General features: G+C 42.0%; 1 protein-coding gene across 2 annotated transcripts in view; it reads left to right on the forward strand.

Annotated features, from left to right (window-relative positions):
* kdm2aa (lysine (K)-specific demethylase 2Aa) overlaps positions 1–26097 on the forward strand; it is a 60856-nt gene extending 34759 nt beyond the window's left edge. For both annotated transcript variants that reach the window (XM_019879753.1, XM_019879755.1), the window contains 9 exons: positions 1942–2025; positions 8906–9011; positions 11588–12118; positions 18122–18284; positions 20389–20634; positions 20727–20890; positions 21628–21774; positions 21864–22082; positions 25839–26097. In XM_019879753.1, coding sequence (XP_019735312.1) covers positions 1942–2025; positions 8906–9011; positions 11588–12118; positions 18122–18284; positions 20389–20634; positions 20727–20890; positions 21628–21774; positions 21864–22082; positions 25839–26020 — 1842 coding nt within the window. In that variant the 3' untranslated portion in view covers positions 26021–26097. The remainder of the gene's footprint in view (positions 1–1941; positions 2026–8905; positions 9012–11587; positions 12119–18121; positions 18285–20388; positions 20635–20726; positions 20891–21627; positions 21775–21863; positions 22083–25838) is intronic.
* Positions 26098–26299: the final 202 nt, after the last annotated feature.

Below are 26299 nucleotides of genomic sequence, written 5' to 3' on the forward strand. Positions count from 1 at the left end.
ATATATATATAAATGTGAATTTTGTGATTTTTTTTAATTTTTATTTTTTGAGCAAGTGCAAGGGAGTTATTACCGTATTTTCCACACTAAAAGGCACACTGGATTATGAGGCGCACCTTCAATGAATGGCCTATTTTGTAATTTTTTTCATATATTGGACGCACCGCATTATAAGACGCAATCTACAATGCATCCACTCGAAGGAGCTACGCTCAAGGAAATGCCAACAGAACAGAACACTACACTACACTATACCCTGATTCAGAAGGCGACGATCAGATGTCAGTAAAACTTATTTAATAAACAGCATCACAGTGCACTTAACCAACTGCAAGTTATAACATTGACTCGTTAACGTTGAACTCCGCCGCTGCTCTCTTTCTGTGTTCAACTGCGAAACCGATCGCCTTAAGTTTGAACTCTGCGTTGTAAGGATGTCTCTAGCAAGAAGCCATTTTGGGGTTGACATATTACCGTAATGACCATACACAAGGCGCAACGGATTTTAAGGCGTGCTGTGACATTTTAAGAAAATGGAAGGCATTTAGGTGCGCCTTTTAGTGCGGAAAATACGGTAAGCATTTTCTATTTCGTGGCGAAGGAAATTTGAAACACAAAATTAGATGCGCTGCTCCCATCATATTGTATTTGAAAACCTTAAGATTTGTTCCTTGGTTTACATCCCAGGTCGTGAGATGGTTACACCCCAAGTCTGAAGTCAATCGGCGAAAACCCTCTAAGACAAGCGTGCAAAAGTATGACAATTTTAACTCATTCAGTCCCAGCCATTTTCACTGGAGCAACCCCCTCAATCCCAGCGTTTTACTGGATTTTGACTGATCTTGCAAGGCCCACAGAATATTTGGTTCTAATGCTATATAAACATGGAGCCTACCAAAATAAAGTTTGGACTCTCTTCTTTCAGCAGAAAAAAAAAATTCTATCTTTTTCCATTCTTCAGCAATCGGCATTACAAAATGGCTAAGTTTCATGAAAATAGCGATCCCTGGGCAAAAAACGGGGAAAAAAGAGCTATTTGTAAAAGCATGCATTTCAAGCATGTGAGGCACCACTGCCACCTACTGGTCGCTTTTTTCATTATTTACAATGCAAACGGCTTATTCTCATTCACAGATTGCATCAGACCCTCCTCCTCTCTATGACGCAAAAAAAAAACAACTTAGACGTACAAATACGTCCATGGTAGGCGGGGCCTAATTTTAAAAAGACGTACAAGTGCGTCTTGTGGAATGAAAGAGTTAAATGTTGCAAACATGGGCCAAAACTGGGCTTTCAAGAAAAAAAATTATAGCTCACTTCCTATACATCTTAGCATATGACTGCAATGGAATTCTTTTGTACATCTCAAGTTGCGACACCTGCCTCTCTATTTTCGTAGCCCTCGACATGAGGTCGTTTTTCTTTAATCATCATTTCAAGCGCTTTCTCTGGCGTCACACCCCATGTAGCCTTGCTCCTATGTCAGATAACTTGTACTGTCGAAACTTGCATCGATTGTTCTCGGTCAAGCACAACCCCCTTGACCTTCATTTTTTTTTCCCATTAACCCCATTTGTGACTTCATCATCAGGTGTGGGTTTGATGTAGGTGTCAAAGTTGGATGCCATGAAATACGAAACTGATGAGAACTACTGTGTGAAAGAATGTTCCGCCCAGTGGACAGACAACTTACATCACGTTGTATTATTTGTCACTTCACCACCAAGTGGTGATAGGAAATTAAAGGTGTTTTGCGCTAATCTTCTTCTCATGTAGGAATTATTGGATCCATTCCATATTCAGATAAGATATATCAGAGATAAGGATGATCTTTGATTGCCAAAGAAGTTTATATTAAATTGGTTAAAATTCTCAGGAAAATAAAATGAATGGCATTTCACTGACTAGGCAGGTATAACAACTTCCTTTCTTTCACTGCAGATTCGGGGTGAGGGAATTATCAACAAAGACCTTCCAAGCTGCTGGGAATGTCCGAAATGCGTTCAAGGGATCACTGACTCGGAGGTACACCACTGACAAACACATGATTGAGTGTGTAATATGAAGTGAAGGATGCAAGTTATAAAGCATATGTAGTTCACTTTTGATGTACATTCCATTCTTATTTTATCCGTCGATTATCCATCCATTATCCTGCTCATCCTCACGAGGGCTATGGGCACGCTGGATCCTATCCCACCTGTCTTCGGGCAGTAGGCGGGGTATTCCCTGGTACACAATCACAGGGCACAAATAGACAAGCAACAACCATTCACACTGTCAAATCTTGCTTACCGCAGGGACTAAAATAGCTCCTGACCGGCTCTCCATTCAAGGGATTAAAACTTCGCGTTTCCCTATTCCATATTAACGTGAACTTAAAAGGGGATGAAAGTTGCTTAAGCTGGTATCGAGAAGGATACGTCTCAGTTCGGACAACCAAAGTTCTTGAGCGCAAGTCCAAGTTTACTTCAATTGACTCCGACATTGAACAACCATTATATTCAATGTAGTAAACAGTCCTCACCTGCACTGATGAACATCCAAGGTACGGACATAGAGAGGGTGACCTCCTACAAGTACCTAGGTGTTCTTCTCAACAATAAACTTGACTGGTCTACCAAGACGGACGCCTTGATCAGGAAGGGACAGAGCCGCCTCTTCCTACTCAGGAAACTGAGGTCTTTTGGGGTTCAGGGGTCACTCCTTAAGACCTTCTATGACTCTGTGGTGCTTCGGCCATCCATTATGGCATTGTCTGCTGGTCAGGCAGCATCTCGGCCCGGGACAGAAAGAGACTGGAGCGACTGTTCAGGAGGGCCAGTTCTGTCCTGGGCTGCTCCCTGGACACTCTGGAGGAGGTGGGCAACAGGAGGATGCTAGCTAAACTAAAAGCTATGATGGACAGTCCCTCCCACCCCCTCCAGCAGCCCTGACAGCACTAGGTAGCTCCTTCAGCCAGAGACTGTGACACCCAAGCTGCAAGAAGGAGAGATACCGCCACTCGTTCCTACCGACCACTGTCAGACTGCTGAATAAACATACGTGAAAACCTGTTACCATTGTAAAAAGCACAGCCACCTTATGCTGCATAAAAGCAGTTGCATATATGCTGATATCTATATCTTTATATTGCATACAGTTCTTTTTCTGAAAAATTTACTTGTGCATGCAACACTTTGTTTTTTTTCTTTCCTACCCCCCCCCGCCGCTGGAGACTGCAGCGGGGGGGGTTCTCACAAATTTTATTGTTGTCCTTTCAAGTTATATTTAAATAATGAATTCTACTTTCCTCAAAAAAAAGTGACCAAAAACAGTTAAGAGGCAAGACAGCAAATTTAGAAAAAATTGAGTCACAACAAATAGTAAACCAGTAAATAGTAAAATAAATGACAACAAAAGAATCATCATCCATGCATCCATCCATTCATTTTCTGATCCGCTTATCCTGGCAAGGTTCGCGGGGCGTGCTAGAGCCTTTCCCAGCTGTATTTGGGCAGTAGGTGGCGGGGCACCCTGAACTGTTTGCTAGCCAATGGCAGGGCACACATACAGTACACATACAAGCAGTTACCTGAGTGAGACCCCTTTAGTGTGAACTACCTTGCCTCTCTTAGTCACCATCTCATTGCATTTCTCAAGCCCGAATGACATCCCGATGTCACTGCTGTAGATCCTCGCTGTGTGGATCAGGGAATCTATGTCCCTTTCGCTCTTAGCATACAGCTTTATGTCATTCATGTAGAGGAGTTGACTGATCGTAGCTCCATTTCTGAGGCGATATCCATAGCCAGTCTTGGCGATTACTTGGCTTTAGGGGGTTCAGTCCTATGCAGAAGAGCAGTGGGGAGAGTGCATCACCTTGGTGTATGCCACATTTGATGGACACTTGGGTAAGTGGCTTGCCATTGGCTTCAAGTAAGGTTTTCCACATCCTCATCGAGTTCACAACGAAGGCTCTTGGTCCTATTCACCTTATGCAACTCCAAGCATTCAGTGATCCATGTATGTGGCATCGAGTCATTGGCTTTCCTGTAATCAATCCCAGCTGTGTACAGGTTGGTATGTCAGGATCCGAATCATCTTCATTCGCCAAGTATGTAGAACACACAAGGAATTTGTCTCTGGTATAACATTAATATCATCATAAACAAGGACATGACAAATAAGTATGGAAAAATAAGTATGGAAGGACATTTCGTAATGTAAGTGAACCGTTGTGCAGTGGTACCACCCAGTGACAACTGTGAGACAATGTGCAAAGTATCAAGCAGAGCTAAAGTGATCAGTTATTGGCTGATAGTTGGATGGGACTGCACCCTATGAGGGATCCGTTATGATGAGGATCGTTCGCCCTTCGGTTAGCCATCCTGAGTGAGTCCCATCCCTCAGCAACTGGTTCATTTGTGCTGCTAGGCGCACATGGAGTGCTGTGAGTTTCTTTAGCCAGTAGGTGTGGACCGTTTCTTGGGCCTGGTGCTGTCCAGTTTTTCATATCTGAGACTCTTTCCTGTATGTCTGCCACTGTTATGGTAACTGGGTTCTGTTCAGGGAAGTTGCTGTGCTCCTCTCTCAGAGTCACCAGCCATTGTGCACTGCTCTTATGTGCGACCTCCTTCTCCCATATGCCTTTCCAGTACCTTTCAGTTTGCAGTCTTGGTGGGTCTGCTCTGCTGTGAGAACCCTGCCACTGACAGTACACTTTCGCAGGTTGTGTTGCGAACAGCCTGTTTATTCGTGTGGCACCATTCTCTTTTGTGTACCACTTTAGGCGACTGGACAAGGCTTGGAGCCTTTGTTTGGCAGTTTTGAGTGCTTCAGGTATGGTCATCTGGACATACCTGTCGGGTATCGGGCTTTTCATCACACCTCTCTGGGTCTCCGTCAGTTGACTCACATCTTTCCGAGCCACCTTGATCTTAGCCTCCAACCGTCTTTTCCATGGTGGGTAACGTTTCTCATGGCTCCAATGGTTACTTGTATAGCCAAGCATCTCTAGGATCACTGATGCTATAGCGTATATCAGCTCACTGGTTTCCGTGATCGTTACGGTCAGGATCGCCCTCAGTGCTGCATTCACAGTTTCCATGAGACTTTCAGGTGGTACTTCACATTGCTGTTGTCATCGGTTTCTAGGTTGCCCAGCCTTCATTCTCCCCATGATCTTAGCTTTCAGATCAGTTGCTGCCTTGCTCAGCATTTCATTCATTGGGGCTGGCCTCCCAATTTCAGCATCTGCATTTATTGGGGCTTGTCTCCCAATCTCTGGTATGACCTCCTCCTCTGATCTGGCAGCCTGGGGCCCTTCACCATGGAATCTGTGTTGTACCTCATCAATCTCAAGTTGTGATAGCAATTGCCGTTTGTGGATGTTGGAACACTGAGCTCCTAGTTGTTTCATGGCCAACCGTGACTGTGAGTTACGAAGTAACCATTCAGCCCACATTCTCTGCATGTAACCCCTCTGACTAGGGTTGCTTGAGTAGTGGCATTCTAACAGAGCCATGTTATCGCATCTCGCCCATCTCCGCTTCATTCCAGGAGCCCATTTTTAATCAAGGTGCTCTGGTTCCCCAGCACCTGACGCAGACCTTGTTTGGCCGTGTGACGTCTGAGCCAGCATGTCATTCTTTTTATTGTCTGTCATCATTGTATGAGATTAGCGTGAAGGGTCTCGCCTAAGGACCCACACTGGATGATGATATGTGCTCATATTGCCCCAAGTGGGGATCGAACCCCAATCTCACGTACGCCAAACCGGTGCCTTACCAACTGAGCTTATATACTGTATGTATGTGTGTGTGTGTGTGTATGTGTGTGTGTGTGTGTGTATATATATATATATATATATATATAGAGAGAGAGAGAGAGAGAGAGAGAGAGAGAGAGAGAGAGAGAGAGAGAGAGAGAGAGAGAGACACACATTTAATTCAACTCAATGCTCATGCTTGCACAGATATCTGTAAGTCGTTTTTACTCAGACACAAGTGATTCCCAATCTGTGAAAAACAGGTTAGATTTTTTAGTTCAGTCGCAACTTTCTTCTTCTCATAAATATGTACTCCCTGCAGGCATGGCACCACACTGCCCCTAAGGGGCCAATATTTGCACTGCAGGAACAGCCACTTTTTTTTCTCACAAATTTTGTTGTTGTCCTTTCAAGTTATATTTAAATTTGATTTTTTTAGGATTTTAATGAATTCTACTTTCCTCAAAATTCAAGGATACAAAGACCCAAGGACTCTCTTAAGAGCACAAATTTCTACATGGTATCGCACAAAATACGATACCAAGGTCCCAGTAAGTCCCAAGACCTGTGCAAATTGATAACAATAACAAGATAAATATGACAGAGATATGGGAAATACTGACTCATGGCTTGATTGTGTGCAAATATGTAAGACATCAAAGGTGTGGATGTAGCCGAATGAACATGCAAGAGGCTTGAATTCTACATGATATTTACAAGTTGTACTTTGTACTTTATAATTCAACACCGATTAAACTAATAATAATAATAATAATAATAAGCAACAAGACACTTAACAATAAAAGGAAAATGTAGCTTGTTTTACAACAAAACCAAAATGAACTGTTTTACTCTTAACTTCTTCACGAGATTTTGTGTATGTGGTTTGAGAATGAGTGAGTCGTCAACAAAGACATCCAAGTATTTATAAGTACAGTCAAACCTCGGTTTTCGAACGTCTCTGTTCTTGACCAAATCGGTTTTCGACCAAAAATTTCAAGTTATTTATGCCTCGGATTACGACCGAAATTCGGTTCTCGACCAAACTGAGCGCACTTGAATGCGCCACTCGACTTCTCTCGACTTCCTGACACGAGGAAGTGACGCTTCCTCGGGTTGACGAAGAAGTGACGCCTCCGTTGTGAGCAGACATGTTCAATAAAGATTAAAAAAAAAAAGAAAGAGCATCCATTGTGAGCAGACGTGTTCAATAAAGATTTTTAAAAAAGCAGACGTGTTTGTTGAGATCGACGCAAATTGGACTGTTATTTCTGCATGGCACCAAAGAAAGCAAGTGGAAGTCGTAAAGCTGCTGAAAAAAGAGGAAAATAGTGCGCAAAACTATTGAATTTAAGAAAGATTTGATAGTAAAATATGAATCAGGTGTACACGTGTCTGTGTTGGCTCAGGAGTTCGGCATGCCGAAATCAGCAACATCCTAAAAAAGAAAGACCATCATAAAGTCAGTGATGTGGCGAAAGGATCTCGTGTGTTTAGTGAACAAAGTCCACAAATATTAGAGGAACTGGAGAAACATTTGCTTATTTTTGCAATATACAAACAAACAAATAATAATAATAATAATATAAATAATAATAATACATTTCATTTATAAGCGCCTTTCAAAACACTCAAGGACACTTTACAATCAAAACAAGAACAATAAAACCACAGATAAAATGATAAATAATAAAAGGAGAGATGAATTTAGACTGAATATGCGATTTTAAATAGCGACCAACTTCTCACGAACGACCCGATCGCGCACGTGCAAGCATACACACACACACGCACGCACGCACGCGCGCGCACACATGCACTCACGCGGGTGCCCACCAGTGCATTCGCGCACATATGCACGCACAACATGATGAGCAACAGTCGGAACAGGCTGAAAATGAATGAAAGCTCAAGATACAAACCTTTTTTCCCCACGCATTTCCTCTTCGCACCCCTTGTGGTCGACTTGGGACCAGTTCGCTGGCTCCCGGTCGATTCTGATCGACGTATTGGGCAGGCACCCCTGCCTTAAAATCAGAGGTAATTTGCTGACTACCTTAGCACTTAGCGCCGTTGTTTGCGCATGAGCGGTGATGCAGTCATCTGTTTGGTTGCCCTCTATGTCAATCAAGTAACGGGATTGATGATAGGCTGACTAGCTTAGCGTTTAGCGCCGTTGTTTGTGCGTGAGCGGTGATGCAGTCATCTGATTGGTTGCTATCTATGTCAATCAAGTAACGGGATTGATGATAGGCTGACGGAGTACTTTCTGTGAAGTTGGCGCCTTGTTTGAATGGCATCGCCGCTGCCGAGGCGTTTTCGACGCTTGGCGTGTGAGAGCCCGGGAGCCGCATTGAACCAGCCAAAGAGCCGCTCGCGAGCCGCGGGTTGGCCCCCCCTGAAGTAGAAAGTCATTTATTTTCCTTGCTGTAGTTTTCTCATCATATGGGTATGTTTTGAGACTGCTACTTTCTCCATCCACATCTGTAAAGCATTTATGTCCTTATTCTTGCTTTATTTTCTACATTATTTATGCAAGTCCATTGTTGATTCTTTATTTGATTGGAGACACTACAATTCTAAATTTTCATTACAATTGGCTTCTAAAGAGTACATTCTTTTATAAGTGGTAATCTGGCACAGAACTGCCAATGCCCACAGTGAAACATATTGGAGGCAATATGTTATCGTCACCCCTTCGGCTAAAATTGTGGCCTGAGTTAATTTGAATTATTATGAACAGATCCATTTACACGTAGTGTGGTTTATTTTTTTTTTTTTTTTTTTTTTAATTCAAGCCTATGCTAGACTTGTGTTGATGAGGAATTTCATCTTTTGGCTTGACAAAAACCAAGTATCCATCTCAAAAATATATTTAAAAATAAATACCTAAATGTTGCAGTACAAGTATTCTTTTAAGGATGTCAATATGAAACCAGGTTGTTATTAAATGTTCGTTCGATTGTTTTTTGGTCATAAAATCAAAGGTGGAACATTTCTGAAAGTAGTCATCTTGGCATACTTTATTAATATCACAAAAGCAGAACATTTGGAAACATCTTTGGTGGTATATCTCTTTTGCCATCTGTAATTTTGTGCTTCACCTGTTTTAAGTCATTGTATCATTCATTTTTCCTTCTTTTCATGCATTCCCAGCAGCGGAAATGTTCTTCTCTGCTGGATGCCCGCATGGCTAAGATATTCCGACAGCAGAGACACTGTCGTGATGGAAATGACTCCAGTGATGATGACGAGGATGAAGGTTTGTGCTCTTCTCATCTACCATCACCAAGTGAATTCTGGATGCTTCAGTAGATGTATCACCTTAGGTTGTCAACCACATTTAGGCAGGGAAAGAAATTAACCCTTTCAGGGACAGCGGTTACTACAGTGAACAGATTATGATGTTATCAGGTTACAAGGTGCGTTGTTAGGAAGCCTATTTCTTTGTTGTTAGTGTTTTTAGCATTAGCATGCATCTTACAAGCGACAAAAATATATTTTATAACACATGAAAGTACCAATAATAAAATTGAAGTGTTACCTAAATTAGGTCCCGAAATTGTCAGGTGATGCCACTTAAATATGTGACACCAAATCACTGACTGTAATGTCATGTAAATTTTTTTCTTTTGGGGAATTAATTGAATACACACGTCCTTGGGGTTGATTTTCAATTATTATTATTATTATTATTATTATTATTTATTTTGACTTACTGCACGGGCATTAGCCAGAAGAAGAGAAGGTCGAACAGTTGTCTGGGAGTTGTAGTCCTCTTAATGTGTTTCGCACAGAAAGGACATCACGAAGCAGCTGCCATTAAGACACTTGCAGATCTCTTCTGCAAATGCTTGAGAATCGAAATGAAAAAATAGAAGGTACCAACAAGCGGTTTTATGTGACGGTACATAGGTGTATTCCTAAATGTACGCCTTAAAGCTTGCAGGCATTGTTTAAAAGGCTTTAAGCCTTGTGTGACAAAACGGCAGGAAACATTTCTGCTGTCTTTCGCTCCTCTAATGGAATTTAGAGGCTTGAATGGTAGTTACAAAAAGAAAACATCAGTGCAAACCATTGTGAATATCCATTCATTCATTACAATTTCCAGAAAGAAAAAGATCCATACGGATGAAAAACATGGACTAAAATTGTACATTTCTTCCACACATTTATTTACATTCATATTTATTTTGTATTTTGAAACCAATAGGGAACACACAGAGGAGAAACACAGTACGCAACGACTGCGAAGATAATGACACGACATGCGATCAGCACGACAAATAAATGTTCTCATCATTGTCACTTTTAAATCGAGAAACAATTCTACATTTCAATATTATTGTGGCATGTCACATTGGCGATCGATTTGCTGAGCGTTGCGCTGCTTCAGACACTTCACATCACATCACTCACAACGGAGTAATTCCGTGCATTCGAGAACGAGCAGAGGTTGAAGCATGTTTCAGTTCCCGTTTTAGCTTCACCAGCTGACCGCTGCGTTTGCCTCAGCGGCACTGCCATGAAGGGCACATGTGAATGTGGAAGTGATCAGCCTGTATGTCTGCCAGAAACAGGCAAACGTCTTCTCACCACCACCCTGCTGAAACAGCCAAACCTCCGACGTACTGTTCAAAATCCAATGATTAGTGATCGTAAACCAGTAGAGACTCAATTAGGATGGCACCACTGCGAATAAAAAATAAAGCTGAAGCAGCAGGAGCATTGCCACACACATTGGCGCACTTTCCGCCATCTTCAAAGCCCTGTGAAACGTCTGGGAATTTGCTTTGTTCCATAACAAGTGAGACTGAGAAAGTTTCTGAGAGGATGTGTAATTAGCTACGTTCTGCATTGTTTGAAAAAAAAAGCTCTTACCGGTGTTTAAGAAAATTATTATTTTTATTTTAATTCATGTGTGCCTCTTTCTTTGCAAATACCCCATATGGAGGCCCGCGTCTAATAAAGTAAAGCGGCCAACATATGTACGTATTTGTTTGATGCCTAAATTTGGCTGTTGCGGCTTTTGATCAAGTGCACTTTGTAGCCCGGAAATTATGGCAATTCCCTCACATCATGGAGCATACACCCCAAAAAATTTATATATATATATATATATATATATATATATTAAATTTGGGGGGTGATAACCGATCCTGCATTATTCAGGGAAACAACCATGAATTTGCATTTTTTTTGTTTGTTTTTTATCCTCACTTGTTCCATCCATCCATCCATCCATCCATTTTCGGATCCACTTATCCTCACAAGGGTCGCGGGCGTGCTGGGGCCTATCCCAGCTATCTATATCTATATATATCTATATATATAGATAGATATAGATATATATAGATGGATATAGATATATAAACATATGTATATATGACAGTAATAGGAATAAATTATATAAGTATTTGAAAATAGAGACTTAATTTCCAATCACCCTGTTTTCGGGTTAAATTAAAAGAGAGCTGATATCCAGGAAATAAAACTCTGCCTTGACTGTTTTCACTCTCACTGTTTAAAATGGTATCATCTGTTTGTCTTAAAACTCAAAATTTCCAAGGCACACTGATACCGAGTCACGGATGATAAAATGTAGCGAGCACACAACTAATTAATTTGCCCATTCCAGTGAGATTTGTTTTGTTAAAATATACAATTGCTAATGCTCTAATTGCATTCTATAATTCGTGTAAATACAGGTATTTATCACCTGATTTGCATATGTTTTGCAAAACTCAGATTGGAGTTGTTTGATGATGTTATATTGTTTTCACTTTTCCAAATTCAAAAGAAAAGAAAGAAACCATCTCATCCTATTTGTGTCTGCAGCCACACACAGAAAAAAGTCAAGGATACAGCCAGGAGGATGCCACTCTTCCCGGAGAGGATTGCGTACCAACAGGAGAGGATTGTTCAAAGGAGGATCAACCCACAGAGGAAGCAGGGAAGGCCCTGTGACTCCTGGTACTTCCATCTTCAAGTTCAAGGCTGGTAGGAGGAGAGGGATGAGATTAAGGGGTGGTTCAAGGATGCAGCAAAGAGGTGCTTCTACTGAGGAATCTGATGATGGTGATGAAGAGGAAGATGATGACAGCGGACATGGAGACCAAGATCAGCATCCTCATCAGTGTAGGAGAAGGTCCAGGACTGATGAAGAGGAAGATGAGGACAGTGAAAAACATGAGTTTGACCCAGATGATGAGGGCATGGACCTAGAAGAAGAAGAAGAGCTAGAAGGACCCTGGGATTCTGACCCAGAACCTCCAGTGCTCCTGATGTCTGATCTCAATGATGACATACTTTGTGGCTCCTACCTGACTGTGACTCTACAACGCCCGATCATTACTGATAAAAAATCTGGTAGGTACAAAAGCCGCAGTACAAAAAGTATGTTCCTCCTAACAAATGGAGCAAGTACTTTCTACCAGTACATCATGCATACAGGTACATGTCAGAAAATTACAATGTAATTGTCAGGTCCAACAGGTAATCAGCCAATCATGAGAGACTAGGAGTCAAACAGAGTTGTCTTTTCTTGCGAGGAGAGTGCGCTTAGAGTAACAGTCTGTGTGCAGTTTCAGTATCGGGGCAGCTCTGAAAACACTGTGCTCGTCTCCTATCTTTTTATTGTCTTAGAGAGTGTCCTGTTACATGGACTACTAAAGGGGTAACTAACATACACAATATATTCCCAAGTAAAATTGGAGGAGCAGCTGTGGGCGCGTCATGGGCACGCTGTTCTGAGGCTGGTGTCATCAGTTTTTTCTTTCTCAGAGGCTGTTATTTTCACTTCAAGGCTGCGACCAGAAACAAGCATGATAAACTACTTTGATTTTCATACTGTACTTTTCCCATTGCTATGGACTTAAGTGAAATCCTTGCAGGGTTGCACTAGTAAGTTGATTCTATATCTAAAAGCAGAGAGTGATAAATTATATGCAATTATTCTTACAACAATGGAACACATGATTTACTGTAGTTCAAGAATCTGATTTAAAAAAGGGCAACTCATGTCACTATCCTGTGAAAACTAGATATGTCCATTTTTGTTTTTTTTTACATTTTTACATTAATGGCATGTCTGCAATTAGCTTCAAAGTAACAAGTTATGTACCCACCTACATGAGCAACATGAAAACATGTTCTATGATGTCATCAGAATCAGATTTATTGGCCAAGTATGCAAGAAACGCACACAGAATTTACTTCCCAGTTACAACCCATTCATAGGAACAGAAACAAGATCCAATACCCAACATGGGGGAGACAGAACAAGAAGCCTGGCGAGTCGCGGTTAAGCTCTCCGACATGTGAGATGTGAAAGGTAAACAGTTGGTAAGAGGAGGTTAAAAAAAACGATAGACTCCAACCATTCTCCTTAAATAGGAGGATGGTTTGAGCCAGAGGGGGAAAAAAAACTCAGCACATATAGCATACATTTAAAAACACAGTACAACAATTCTCAAGACTTAACCTGTATTGAACAGGGTGGTAGGAGTGTCACAATCTGTGAAACAAGCTGCACACAGTAGGTGCACTCAAGTCTCTCCAGTTGTGACGGGGGAGTGAGCTGAGTGAATAGGAATCCAGCAAAAACTTTGACATTGCAGCTGCAAGGCCAAGACCTGATCAGTCACAGGCTCGGGGAGGACATATGGAGAGGAGGAGAGAGGGATACTCGCGTCCATGTGTTTTTTCCATCCAAGGGAAAGTCCAGATAACAGTTGTTGTGAGAACAGGCCGTCTACAATTTCAGACAGCCTTGAATTACTTCGCATGTGACTCTCCGTGGTGTCAATCAGTCAAATTCTTGATCAGTCAATCGATTTTCCATGATGGTACAACTTCTCCCAGTCTTTTCCGTTTTGCGAAGCAACTCCCACACCACATCCACTTTGCGGTTTAGTTCGGTCAACGCATGAGTCTGAATGTTGTTCCCACGCCCCACACCCTCTTAGGAAGGCCGTAACCTTATTTCCTTCCAATGAAGCTGCTCCCGCTGGCTGAATTTTGCAATAGATCACCAAACAGCAGGTTACCTGTTATACATCCATCTATCCATCATCCATCCATTTTCTACCGCTTATCCAGGGTAGGGTCGCGGGGGCAGCAGCTTTAGCAGGGAAGCCCAGACTTCCCTCTCCCCAGCCACTTCTTCTAGCTCTTCCCGGTGGATCCCGAGGCGTTCCCAGGCCAGCTGGCTGACATAGTCTCTCCAGCGTGTCCTGAGTCGTTCCCGGGTCCTCTTGCCGGTGGGACATTCCCGGAACACCTCACCAGGGAGGCGTTCAGGAGGCATCCTAATCAGATGCCCGAGCCACCTCATCTGGCTCCTCTCGATATAAAGGAGAAACGGCTCGACTCTTAGCCCCTCCCGGATGACTGAGCTTCTCACCTTATATCTAAGGGAGAGCCTGGACACCCTGCGGAGAAAACTCATTTCATCTGCTTGTATCCAGGATCTCCTTCTTTCGGTCACGACCCACAGCTCGTGACCATAGATGAGGGTTGGAACATAGATCGACCGGTAAATTGAAAGCTTCGCCCTTTGGCTCAGCTCCTTCTTTACCACAACAGACCGATAAAAGTCCGCATCACAGCACACGCTGCACCGATCCGCCTGTCGATCTCTCACTCCCTCCTGCCCTCACTCGTGCACAAGACCCCAAGATACTTAAACTCCTCCACTTGGGGCAAGATCTCCTCCCCGACCCGGAGAGGGCACTCCACCCTTATCCGACTAAGGACCATTGTTTCAGATTTGGAGGTGCTAATTTTCATCCCAACTGCTTTACACTCAGCTGCGAAATGCTCCAGTGAGAGTTGGAGAGCCCTGCTTGAAGGAGCCAACAGTACCACATCATCTGCAAAAAGCAGAGATGCAATACTAAGGCCACCAAAAAGGACCCCCTCAACACTTCGGCATAATTATGAACAGAATCGATGACAAAGGGCAGCCTTGGCAGAGTCCGACCCTCACTAGAAACGATTCCAACTTACTGCCGGCAATGCGAACCAAACTCTGTCATCGGTGGTATAGGGACCGAACAGACCGTATCAGGGGGTTCAGTACCCCATACCCACGAAGCACCCCCCACAGAACTCCCCGAGAGACACGGTCAAACGCCTTCTCAAAGTCCACAAAGCACATGTAGACTGGTTGGGCGAGTTCCCACATACCCTCCAGGACCCTGCTAAGGGTGGAGCGCTGGTCCACTGTTCCACGGCCGGGACGAAAACCACACTGCTCAGTCTGAGGCTCAACTGACGGACCCTCCTCTCCAGCACCCCTGAATAGACCTTACCAGGGAGGCTGAGGAGTGTGATCCCTCTGTAGTCGGAACACACCTCTGGTCCCCCTTTGTAAGCCATGTGTTACAATTTCTACAATTTTTGTAGATTTTTGCGTATTGTCATCTTTAAATCAAAGACAAAGCATAAAAATTGTGTGATATGAAATATTCCAATTCATGTTTTATTTATATAGATTTATATTTATGTTTTGGTCATAGCACAATACCGCTTTTATTGTCCATAGAGGGCAAAAATACAAAGAAAAAAATAAGAACTATATGTGTATGTATAGCACTGATGCCACTGAACATGTCGAGTGGTTGAAAGTAAAATAAATATTCAGGAATAATACTTTTACAATTTTTGTAAAATTGTATGTTGCGTTATATAAACTTATTTACATCGACTGCAGCACATGGGTTTTAAAAAGAGGGAACAGCACCCCAGTCTGCCACTCCAGAGGCACACTCCCCAATGACCACGCGATGTTGCAGAGGCGTGTCAGCCAGGACAGCCCCACAACATCCAGAGCCTTGAGGAACTCCGGGCGGATCTCATCCACCCCTGGCGCCTTGCCACCGAGGAGCTTTTTAACCACATCGGTGACTTTAACCACAGAGATAGGAGAGCCCACCTCAGAGTCCTCAGACTGTTTCCTCCAAGGAAGGCGTGTTGGTGGAGTTGAGGAGATCTTCAAAGTACTCTGCCCACTGACTTACAACGTCTCGAGTCGAGGTCAGCAGCGCCCTATCCCCATTGTACACAGTGTTAGTGGTGCATTGCTTCCCCCTCCTCAGACGTCGGATGGTGGACCAGAATTTCCTCAAATCTGTCCAGAAGTCTGCTTCCATGGCCTCACCGAACTCTTCCCACGCCCGAGTTTTTTCCTCGGCGACCACTGAAGCTGAAGGTGTTTTGCTTAGCCAGTCGAAGCCCATCAGCTGCCTCTGGGTCCCACAGGCCATAAAGGCCCAATAGGACTCCTTCAGCTTGATGGCATACCTTACTGCTGGTGTCCACCAGCGAGTACGGGGGTTGCCGCCATGACAGGCACCAACCACCTTACGACCACAACTCAGATTGGCCGCCTCAACAATAGAGGCACGGCACATGGACCACTCGGACTCAATGTCCCCCGCCTCCCCCCGGATATGGGAAAAGCTCTGCCGGAGGTGGGAGTTGAAACTCCTTCTGACAGGGGATTCCGCCAGCCGCTCCCAACAAACTGTTACAATACATTTGGGTCTGCCAGGTCGGACCGGCATCTTCCCCCACCATCGGAGCCTATTCACGACCAGGTGGTGATCAGTTGACAGCTCCGCCCCTCTCTTCACCCGAGTATCCAAAACATGCGGCCGCAAATCCGATGATACAACCACAAAGTCAATCATCGAACTGCGGCCAATGTTTCCTGGTCCCAAGTGCACATATGGACACTCTTATGTTTGAACAAGGTGTTCGTTATGGACAATCAGTGACGAGCACAGAAGTCCAATAACAAAACACCACTCAAGTTCTGATTGGGGGGGGGGGGGCGTTCCTTCCAATCACGCCCTTCCAGGTCTCACTGTCATTGCCCACGTGAGCATTGAAGTCCCCCAGCAGAACAAGGGTCTCCAGCAAACCCTCCAAGGACTCCAAAAAGGGTGGGTACGCTGAGCTGCTGTTGGGTGCGTACGCACAAACAACAGTGAGGACCCGTCCCCCGACCCGAAGGCGGAGGGAGGCAACCCTCTCGTCTACCGGTATCCCCAATGTACAGGCACTGAGCCGGGGGGCAATGCGTATGCCCCCCGGTATACTATGGTGGTGGTGAAGAAAGCCCAGCAGCAAATGGAGGAGAAGCTGCAGGTAAACTTCTACCAAGCCACCATTGAGAGCATCCTAGTTTACTACACTATAGTGTGACACACTGCAGCCAACAGGACAGCGCTACACAGAGTGATCAACACCACCCCAAAGATCACTGGATGCTGTTTCCATCCCCGTATAACATTGTCAGCACTCACTATCTCAGCAGAGCGTTGGACATTGTCATGGACTCATCTCACCCCCGTCATCTGTTCAAACTGTTTCCCTCTGGTCGGCGTTGCAAGGCTCACAAAACCTGGTGTAACAGACTCTGCGACAGCTTTTCTCCCTGAGTTATTAATGCTCTGAAACACAACACAACATGAACACACAGTTACTGCATTCCTGCAGCCATCCACTTGTGTGACTGAATTCCTTTGAAACTTGAATCTACAGTATGTACCTCATTCTGCAATATGCACTGACACTTGAATTCTATGTGCAATTACTTGTAATGAAAATCACCTCATGCAATTCTAAGCAGTTAACACACTTTCTTTTACGCTAAAATTTTTACCCACCTCTATTGTGCAATATGCAAAGCCACTTGTTTGTGCAAGTTACGATACCTTTGTACTAGTCAATTTTCTTCTTCAAAAATTTGCAATACGTCTTACATTTATTTTTTTAATTCATTAATTTTATTTCATTGTTTAGATTGTATTTTTCCGATGCACTTAAGTGAACAGTGCTCCCAATTTGTTTGTGTGTGTGTGTGTGTGTGTGTGTGTGCAATGGCCACAGTAAATGCTTTGATCGCTTTACCAACACTTGGATAACTGGAAGAATTACTAAGGTTATACATTATTTACCGTAACTTTGTCATGACCACAGACAACGAATTTATTTTAAGTTTGATGTTGTCATCGCCACAAGTTAGCCTAGCGTCCATTTAGTAAGTTAGCACACCATCATGCCCCAAACTCAAAAATGATGCATTCATCGAGTCCATTTACCCAAACCTTAAGTGGCACTGCCGATCATGTCTCTGAAATACAGCTTTCTTTTTATTGGAAGTTGAAGGCTCTTATTCTTCTACTTTGCTCAGCCGCGATTATTCGCAGCGGGCGGCTATATCATCAAACACAAACTAAATTTCCCGATGCGAAACAAAAATAATGTGTTTGGAGAAGCCACCTCTTCTTTGACTCTATCATAATTAAACTTCATTTACTTTTCATGTCTAAATAAAAGATCTTTATTTTTTTTTCTTCACAGGTTGTATCGTTCCAAAAATGGAAGCTGCCATGGGTTTGAGGTCACCTCCACTAAATGCATGTGGTCAACCAAGCATCAACCGGAAGACCACTTTTAACAAAGCTTTAAGGTTCAAGAGCAACGACAACACACGGGAAGGGCAAATTCTACAAGGACCAGGAAGGTTGGTGTTTTGCGAATAAACATTCACCAAGGTGCCAAAATATTTCACACTAACATATACGAAACTTCAACTTATTTGGCTTGTGGAGAGAATGTTGCATTTAGCTCTTGAGGTGGTCAACCAGCATTGTAAAATAATTAAAAAAAAAAAAAAAAAAGATGAATCGGAAAATCGGTTTTGATTTAGAAAATTCAAATATATTGAATCTAATATATGTATGTATGGATGTATATTTACTTATGTATGTATGTACTGTATATATACAGTGTATGTATATATATATATGTATACATGTGCGTGCGTGCGTGCGTATGTGTGTATAAACAGTAATCCCTCATTTATCGTGGTTAATGGGGACCAAAACCACCCGCGATAAACGAAAATCCGCGAAGTAGCGTCCAATTAACATACAGGTAAAAAAAAATATTTTTTTTAAGTCCGCAAACGGTTCGCGAGAAGCTGCAAAACAACAGCGAGTCACATAGAGCAACATATACAGTACTGTACTCCATATATATTAAAAAATATATATATATATATGTATATTTTTTTATGTTTGAAAAAATCCGCGATGCACTGAACCCGCGATAAACGAACTTTACGCGAGTCAGCTGCCTCATATAAAAGAAGCTGGCTTTAACAACATCACCAATTTGACGGCCCAATTTAAAATCACTGTCCAGTTTAAGACCCAAGTTCAAGACTGTTGGCTTTAGATAAGAGGCCAGGGGGCCCATGTGCGCAAAGATCTGATGTACAAGGGCCACTGGGACTCAGCACCCTCATCTCTGTTTTCTTTTCATTGAAATTCAGTGCCATCCAGGTCTTGATTTCCTCTAGACAGGATAAAAGTGGCCTCAATGAGAAAGCCTCCTTTTTGCTCAGCGGTACATAGATCGACAGTCATCCGCATAGCAAATATGATTCCTGAAGATGGAACCCAAAGGGAGCAGATACAATGAAAACAGAGGCCCCAGAATTGAACCCTGTGGAACACCACATGAAAGTGTGGGAGTTCGTGATTCAGAGCAACCATTGCTAACAAAAACTTTTCTGTCAGCCAAATGGAACCTAAACTAATCAAGGGCATGACCACTAATGCCCACCAGGTGCTGCAAATGAGCCAAAGGGTTGTATTGAGTGGCAGGAAGTGGTTAATGTTAAGAATGAGGAAACGGATAAAAGCCTGAGGTGCATACAGCAAGAACTTCAATTTCTTCTCATTCTCAAATTCCTGTTTAGGAATGCAAAGAATTGGCAAAGTTGATGATCTTGACAACGATCCATAATGGTAACAAAATCTTGGCAGAGTTCCAGGCCAACAGATTGAAAGATGATCGTAAATGGCTTTGGGGCGTGGCACATCCTGAACTGGAGAAGGCACTTTTCATGTGTTGACTGAATGGTTTCAGAGAGGAAATAGGAAGGCTACAGTTGTTTGTTTCATGTCTAGTAATTTTTTTTTTCTTTATACTGTAGACACGTATTGGTAATTGACATATTTATACTGTATTATATGTTCATGATTTTACATCTGTAATGTTTATACTGCATCATACATCTTAGATCTTAGTTGGCGGACATTTTATTGGAAATGGTGACAACGAACTACTGTTATAACGTACAGATTCGCTCTGTCCTTCGGGGTACGTTGTAACGAGGTTCGACTGTCTCTCTGTGCATGGATTAATTAGTCTTTACCTCTTCTATTTTGAAACATAGTAAAGAAAGCAAGTCTTCTCAATTATTTTAATCAGATCTCAAATGTCAAACTTAACAATCAGCACTCCAGTAACATTGCTGATAGATTGGATTGGATATGCTATTGGAGATGCTATTTTTATGGACCGGTATCTATAAGCTTCTTATCTTTTAAATATTTATTGTCTTCCTATAATATACTCCTCCTCCTCAGCTGACTTATGTGGTGACATTTGGACTTCATATCAGGTCATTGTGTAACTTTCTTGACGCAAATTTTTTTCTCAGTTTGCTAACAAGCATGTTCGCCTGCATTAACCTATTGTGAGCGCTTTACTTGATAAAGACATGAATATGTTGGTATAAGTGTATGTGATCAAACTGGTCAAATGTTATCTTGCAGGCCAAGTCATCGTGGCAACTGTGTCATCCGGAGCGCTATCGATCAGTCTGTGTCCTCAGACGAAGGGGAACCATCCACCTCTTCTGTCTCTCCTGCAATGTCACCTCCTTCCCTGCTGTCCCTGTCATCTTTTCAGGATGTGGATGAGAGTGGAGGAGAAAAGGAAGTGTGGGTGTCTGTTTTCAGATACCTTAACAGAGCTGAGTTGCTCAAGTGCATGACTGTCTGCAAGGCCTGGTATAAGTGGTATGTCATAATCAATGTGTTACTCTGAAGTTTTATCCGAGTTGAAGAACCAAAATGCCAAGTTCTAAAAGGGCATGTTCATTTGGTTGCAGGAGTTTTGATAAGCATCTATGGAGCCATCTGGATGTGAGTCGATTCAACCCCCTGAGCAACCAGGCCTTGGCAGGTATCATAAAACACCAGCCCACTTCTTTGGACCTCTCATGGACGCCCCTGGCCAAAAGACAGCTCAACTGTCTTCTAACCAGGCTACCAGGTAAAGATACTGTATGTCGTATATTTTGTATTTCCTTGGGTTGTCTCTGTGTGATATTAAAATTGGTTTGATGAACTGAAATTCTTGTGTGTGATAAATATGCAAAGAACACAGTAACCAGGAAGGGGGGAAATATTTTTTTCACAGCACTGTATTTAAGAGTCATCCCTTGATATTAATATCTGAAAATAACAAAAGTAATATTCAAGAGTAATGTGTTGATAATAATGTATAACATGTAAGGGTAATTTTCAAAAGCAATAGATAAAAATGATAGTTAACATAAATATTCAAAGTAGTAGTTAAGGATTTTACTTGAAATAATACAACATGGGCTGCCATTTTGCCTTGTATTGACATTTGCTGTCAACTGAAAATGACATCACAAGGCCTAAGGGATCAGCATGCGAACATCACGGCCACCTGTTTTCTGGTTTTGGTCAAATGACATTCAAGCTGTGCCCATGTCAAGCAGATACTAGCGTGAAGATCCTATCGCACTGAACGGTGAACTCACCTGTACTTTTCTTGTCACAAGTGACTTTTGACTTTTGAACAAACACCGAAACTGTTGGCGAACTTCTGGCGGACATTTGTGACGTTGAATGAACCCTGACCAACTCTGACATGAACGTGCATTTTGCTACCTGTCGCAATTGCTCGCCCCTCAGGGGCTTTAACGTCGATTCACAGATTATTCTGCCCACTCGTTTTTCAGCTTGACTTTCTTTCTTTAGGTCTTCGAGAGTTAAGGGTTGCTGGCCTGTCCTGGACATGCCTGTCAGCATTGGTCACCCCGACTCTTCCCTCTCTTCGACTACTGGATCTGCGTTGGTGTGAAGGCATTAAAGATACCCAATTTAAAGAGCTCCTCACCCATCATGGTCAGATTCAGCAGAAATAAACGGGCCCACAGATTTCATTCGTGTCTTTGCACTGACTTGAAGACAATTTTTTTTTCCCACCATCATAGGTTCTGAGTCATCTTACTGCAGACTAAAGAACATAGTGACACTGCACCTGTCTGGTCTGGATATCAACGAGTCCACTTTGAGACTTATTCAGCATCATATGCCACACTTGGAGAACCTGGATGTGGCTCACTGCAAGAACATTACAGATTCTTCAATAGCTTTGCTTGCAGCAGTGGGCACACGCACTCGCAACAACCTCAGTGAACTCATTCTATCAGGTATTTTATTTATATCTTGTAATGGTCCAAAGGGATTGCACTTAACTCGAAGACAGGGGTGTCCAAAGTCAGTCCTCAAGGCTGTCCTGCCTGTTTTCCAGCTCTCCCTGGAGCAACACACCTGGTTCAAATAATCAGGATTGTTCTAATGCTGCTTCAGAGCTGGCTGATGAGCTGATCACCTGAATTGGGTGTGTTGCGCCCGGGAGATTGTCATTGTTTCATATTGATTCACACAGTTTTCACACGTAATCAGCTTGGTGTGTCTGTCTTAGCTTTGATTATCTCAAAAACTGGAATAGTCCCTCTTTGCAAAATAACTGAAGCTCAGTCTAATTTAGGTCAAGTCCAATTGGATGGAGAGCATTTGTGGACACCCATTTTTGAGTCTCGCCACAGACTCTGAATGGGATTTAGGTCTAGGGATAAACTGGACCATTTTGAGACTTAAATATGCCTTAAGCTAAAACATGATTAGTATCTCTGGCTCCATTATATATTGGGCTATTGTCCTGTTGGAATGAGAACCTATGCCCCAGTCTGAAGTCAGTTAATTAGCAGGTCAAGTAATAAGTGTGTGGAGAGATAATAATACACAGCTATGTGGTACATGTCCAAAACATGGAAATGAATACCGTATTTTCCGCACTATAGGGCACACCAAAAAGTCTTCAATTTTCTTAAAAGCTCACCGAGCGCCTTAAAATCCGGTGCGTCTTTTGTATGGTCATTACGGTAATACATCGACTCCAAGATGGCTCCTTCCTGGAGACATGCCTCCAATGTTATAACTTGCTGTTGGTTTAGTGAACTGTGTCGCTGCTTTATTAAATAAGTTTTTGTTGCAGCTCCGAAAAAAGGAGCGCTGTGGTGTTGTTTTTTTAAACAGTCTCAACAAATGCAGGTACGTCTTTGTCCGTCTCCGTGCCTTCCCTTCCTCATTTTGACTCGAGAAGCGTTCAAGACCGCCTCCGAAATTTACTTACTTCAATGAAACTACGAAAATTGAAAATAATACATCAAAACTGAAAAGCAAGTGAGGATATCACAAAATAAATTCTATAGCCCCCCCCCCTTGCAGAATTTATATTGTGATTTCATAATTTGTGAATACACAACAAAGGAATAAATTACTACTAACATCTGATCGTTCTGTTGGAGCTACGATCAAGGAAATGCATATGCATTTTTTGTAGGCGGTCATGAACGCCTCTCGAGTTGAACGGAATAAGAGAAGGCACGGAGATGGACAAAGACTCACTTTTATTTGTTGAAAAAAGGAGAGCTGTGGTTTTATTTATTTTTTTTAACACAGACTTTATTAATGGTTTTCACAGTCTCAACAAATACAGGTACTGTACGTCTTTGTCCGTCTCCATGCCTTCTTCCGTTCCACTCGAGAGACGTTCATGGCTGCCTCTGAAACCATGAAGAAAATCAAGCGAGGAAATCACAAAATAAATTCTGTAGGGGGTATATAGAATTTATTTTATGATTTCTTCGCTTGATTTTCTGTTTAGATGCATTATTTTCAATTTTCGTAGTTTCATACTGTGGGGGATATAGAATTTATTTTGTGATTTCCTCGCTTGATTTTCTGTTTTGATGCATTATTTTCAATTTTCGTAGTTTCATTGAAGTAATCGTTAATTTGCGTTTTTCGGAGGCGGTAATGAATGTCTCTAGAGTCGAACAGGAGTGTAGCACCATCTAGTGGAGGCATTGTATAGTGCGCCTTATAATGCGAAGCGTCCAATGTATGAAAAACATTTACAAAATAGCCATTCATTGAAGGTGCGCCTCATAATCCAGTGTGTCTTTTAGTGCGGAAAATACGCTAAGTATGTTACTGCATGTGTCATCAAACCAATGTTTTAGAGAAGCGAAAGCAACCTGGTTATTGGGGCCAGTCTCTTTCTGTCCCGGGCCGAGATGCTGCCTGACCAGCAGACAATGCCATAATGGATGGCCGAAGCCACCACCGAGTTATAGAAAGTCTATTATATTTCATATAATAGAAGAAAAACAAACATATTTACATGAAAATGCTAAATTTAAATGAAAAGAAGTAGAGAGGGAAAAAAAAGTCTTAATTATTTTTGACTCTTAACCAGAAATATTTCCTTCCATTATAATTTTTTAAAGAGCAATTCATATCACGTTAGGTACCGTTACTGTCAAGGGATTCAATTTTATTTTAATTTTAGGCCACATTGGTCAGACCTCAATCATCATTTGAAACAAAAATATGAAAAAGTATTTACATTTGATCTTACATTTAGGTAGTATGTACATGCAAAGTAGTGTAAAAGTTGTTTTATTTAAAACTATGTAAAACGTGTTTTCCATACAATATTACACAACATTACCTGTCTACCAGTCTAAAGTGTGTGTGTGTGTGTGTGTGTGTGTGTGTGTGTGTGTGTGTGTGTGTGTGTGTGTGTGTGTGTGTGCATGCGTGCGTGCGTGTGTGCGTGCGTGCGTGCGTTTAGATTGGTAATTTTGTGTAATAATGTATGGAAAATATTTTTTATACAGTATATCCAGTGTATATATAAATACACCACACACACACACACACACACACACACACACACACACACACACAATATATAGATCGGTAATTTTGTGTAATACCGAATGGTAAACAGGCTTTTAATTTAATTTTATTTTTTTCAAATAAAACAACTTTTACACAAATTTTTCGCTTTCAGACATGTTTAGACCCTGAAAAGTAGACTTGTTTTCTTGGCGAACAGCTCGTTGCCATGGCAGTAGCCTTTCATGCAAAATCTAAAAGTTTGAGATAAATCTGATTCACCTGCTGGGAGATAATTAATATATATTTCCTTTAGCCAGTAGGTGGTGCCACCACTGCGATGAAAAATAAGTTTGTAATAATAATAATAATAATACATTTCATTTGTAAGCGCCTTTCAAGACACTCAAGGACTCTTAGAAGTCTTCAGGCCTAGACTCGCATCAAATGTGTGAAATGTTGACAAAATATGATCATGTGGGCCCGGTTACAGCAGCTTTTGTAGTCAAGGGGACGCTGAATTTTAAAGGAAATTCAAAATCGCAGGTTGAGCATAGAGCATATAGCTCCAAGCTCTAGAGCTGTTGCACAGAGCATTCGCTGCTTGGGCCCGAATCATCAGAATAATTCCTACAAAAACAATAGGGGCTAACAGCAGTCGATTCTCGGACCATAATACATAAATAAACACATTACTTCTAATTACGTGGATTATTTATTCTCGACAGGAAGAACATATTTTTCCTACATTTTAGGTAAAAATTAAAATGCCTCTGATGTGAGAACTCAGGAGATGTATGAAAATAATTTTATATACATCAATTCTATTTTACATTTTTGGGAAGTTTTAATTGTGAAACACAGTTTTTAAAATTTGTGTGCGGCCCTAAACACAGGTCAAATGCGCCCTCTCATGGCCGGTTGTTTTCAGTGTGTGACAGACGATAGCGTCTTCCTCAACATGTGTATAAATCACCTTGTCTCAATCTTACCTTTTCTGCTTGAGCGCTGCCTGGAGGCCATTAGAAAAATCGTTATATATGCCGCTTCATTAAATAAGCCACATAGTGGAAAGCATGTGACGAAAGTCGCAGTTTATAGTCCGTAAATTACAGTTGTGCATATCTTTTATCCACTACTTACTCAACAATGGCCTGGGTAATAAGCAAGAAAAGTGACCAAACAATTGAGTGACTTGTGTCTGTGTGCCAAAACAGGTTGTCATCAGTTGAGTGATGGCTGCATGTCCTACCTGAAGCGTATCTCCTCTTTGACTTTTCTGGACCTAAGAGGCTGCAAGAAAATCAGTATACAAGCCTGCAACGCCTTCATCTCTGACCTGTCACACATCGCTGTGTTCTGTATGATCGAGGATAAGGTTATCCAATATCTAAACTAAGTGGTTATTCACTTTTGGACTGAAGCCCAATGTCACAAAATTGCTGCTTGGGCAGTGTACTAATGTCTTTCACATCACGTCTATGACATCTTTTATCCAGTTTGTGTGTGTTACATTCGAGAAATCTAATCTTGCTTGGCACATCATCAAGCAAAATTTCTTTACTTCTTCCTACTCCCTTGAACATTATAACTGTGTTGAATGATGACTGATTTCTCTTTCCTTTTTATTATTTTATTTACCTTGTTTTCTGTCAAATTATTACTGTATATGTTTTAT

The sequence above is a fragment of the Hippocampus comes genome, unplaced genomic scaffold, assembly GCF_001891065.2.
Source record: "Hippocampus comes isolate QL1 unplaced genomic scaffold, H_comes_QL1_v1.1 scaffold158, whole genome shotgun sequence".
Lineage (NCBI taxonomy): Eukaryota > Metazoa > Chordata > Actinopteri > Syngnathiformes > Syngnathidae > Hippocampus > Hippocampus comes.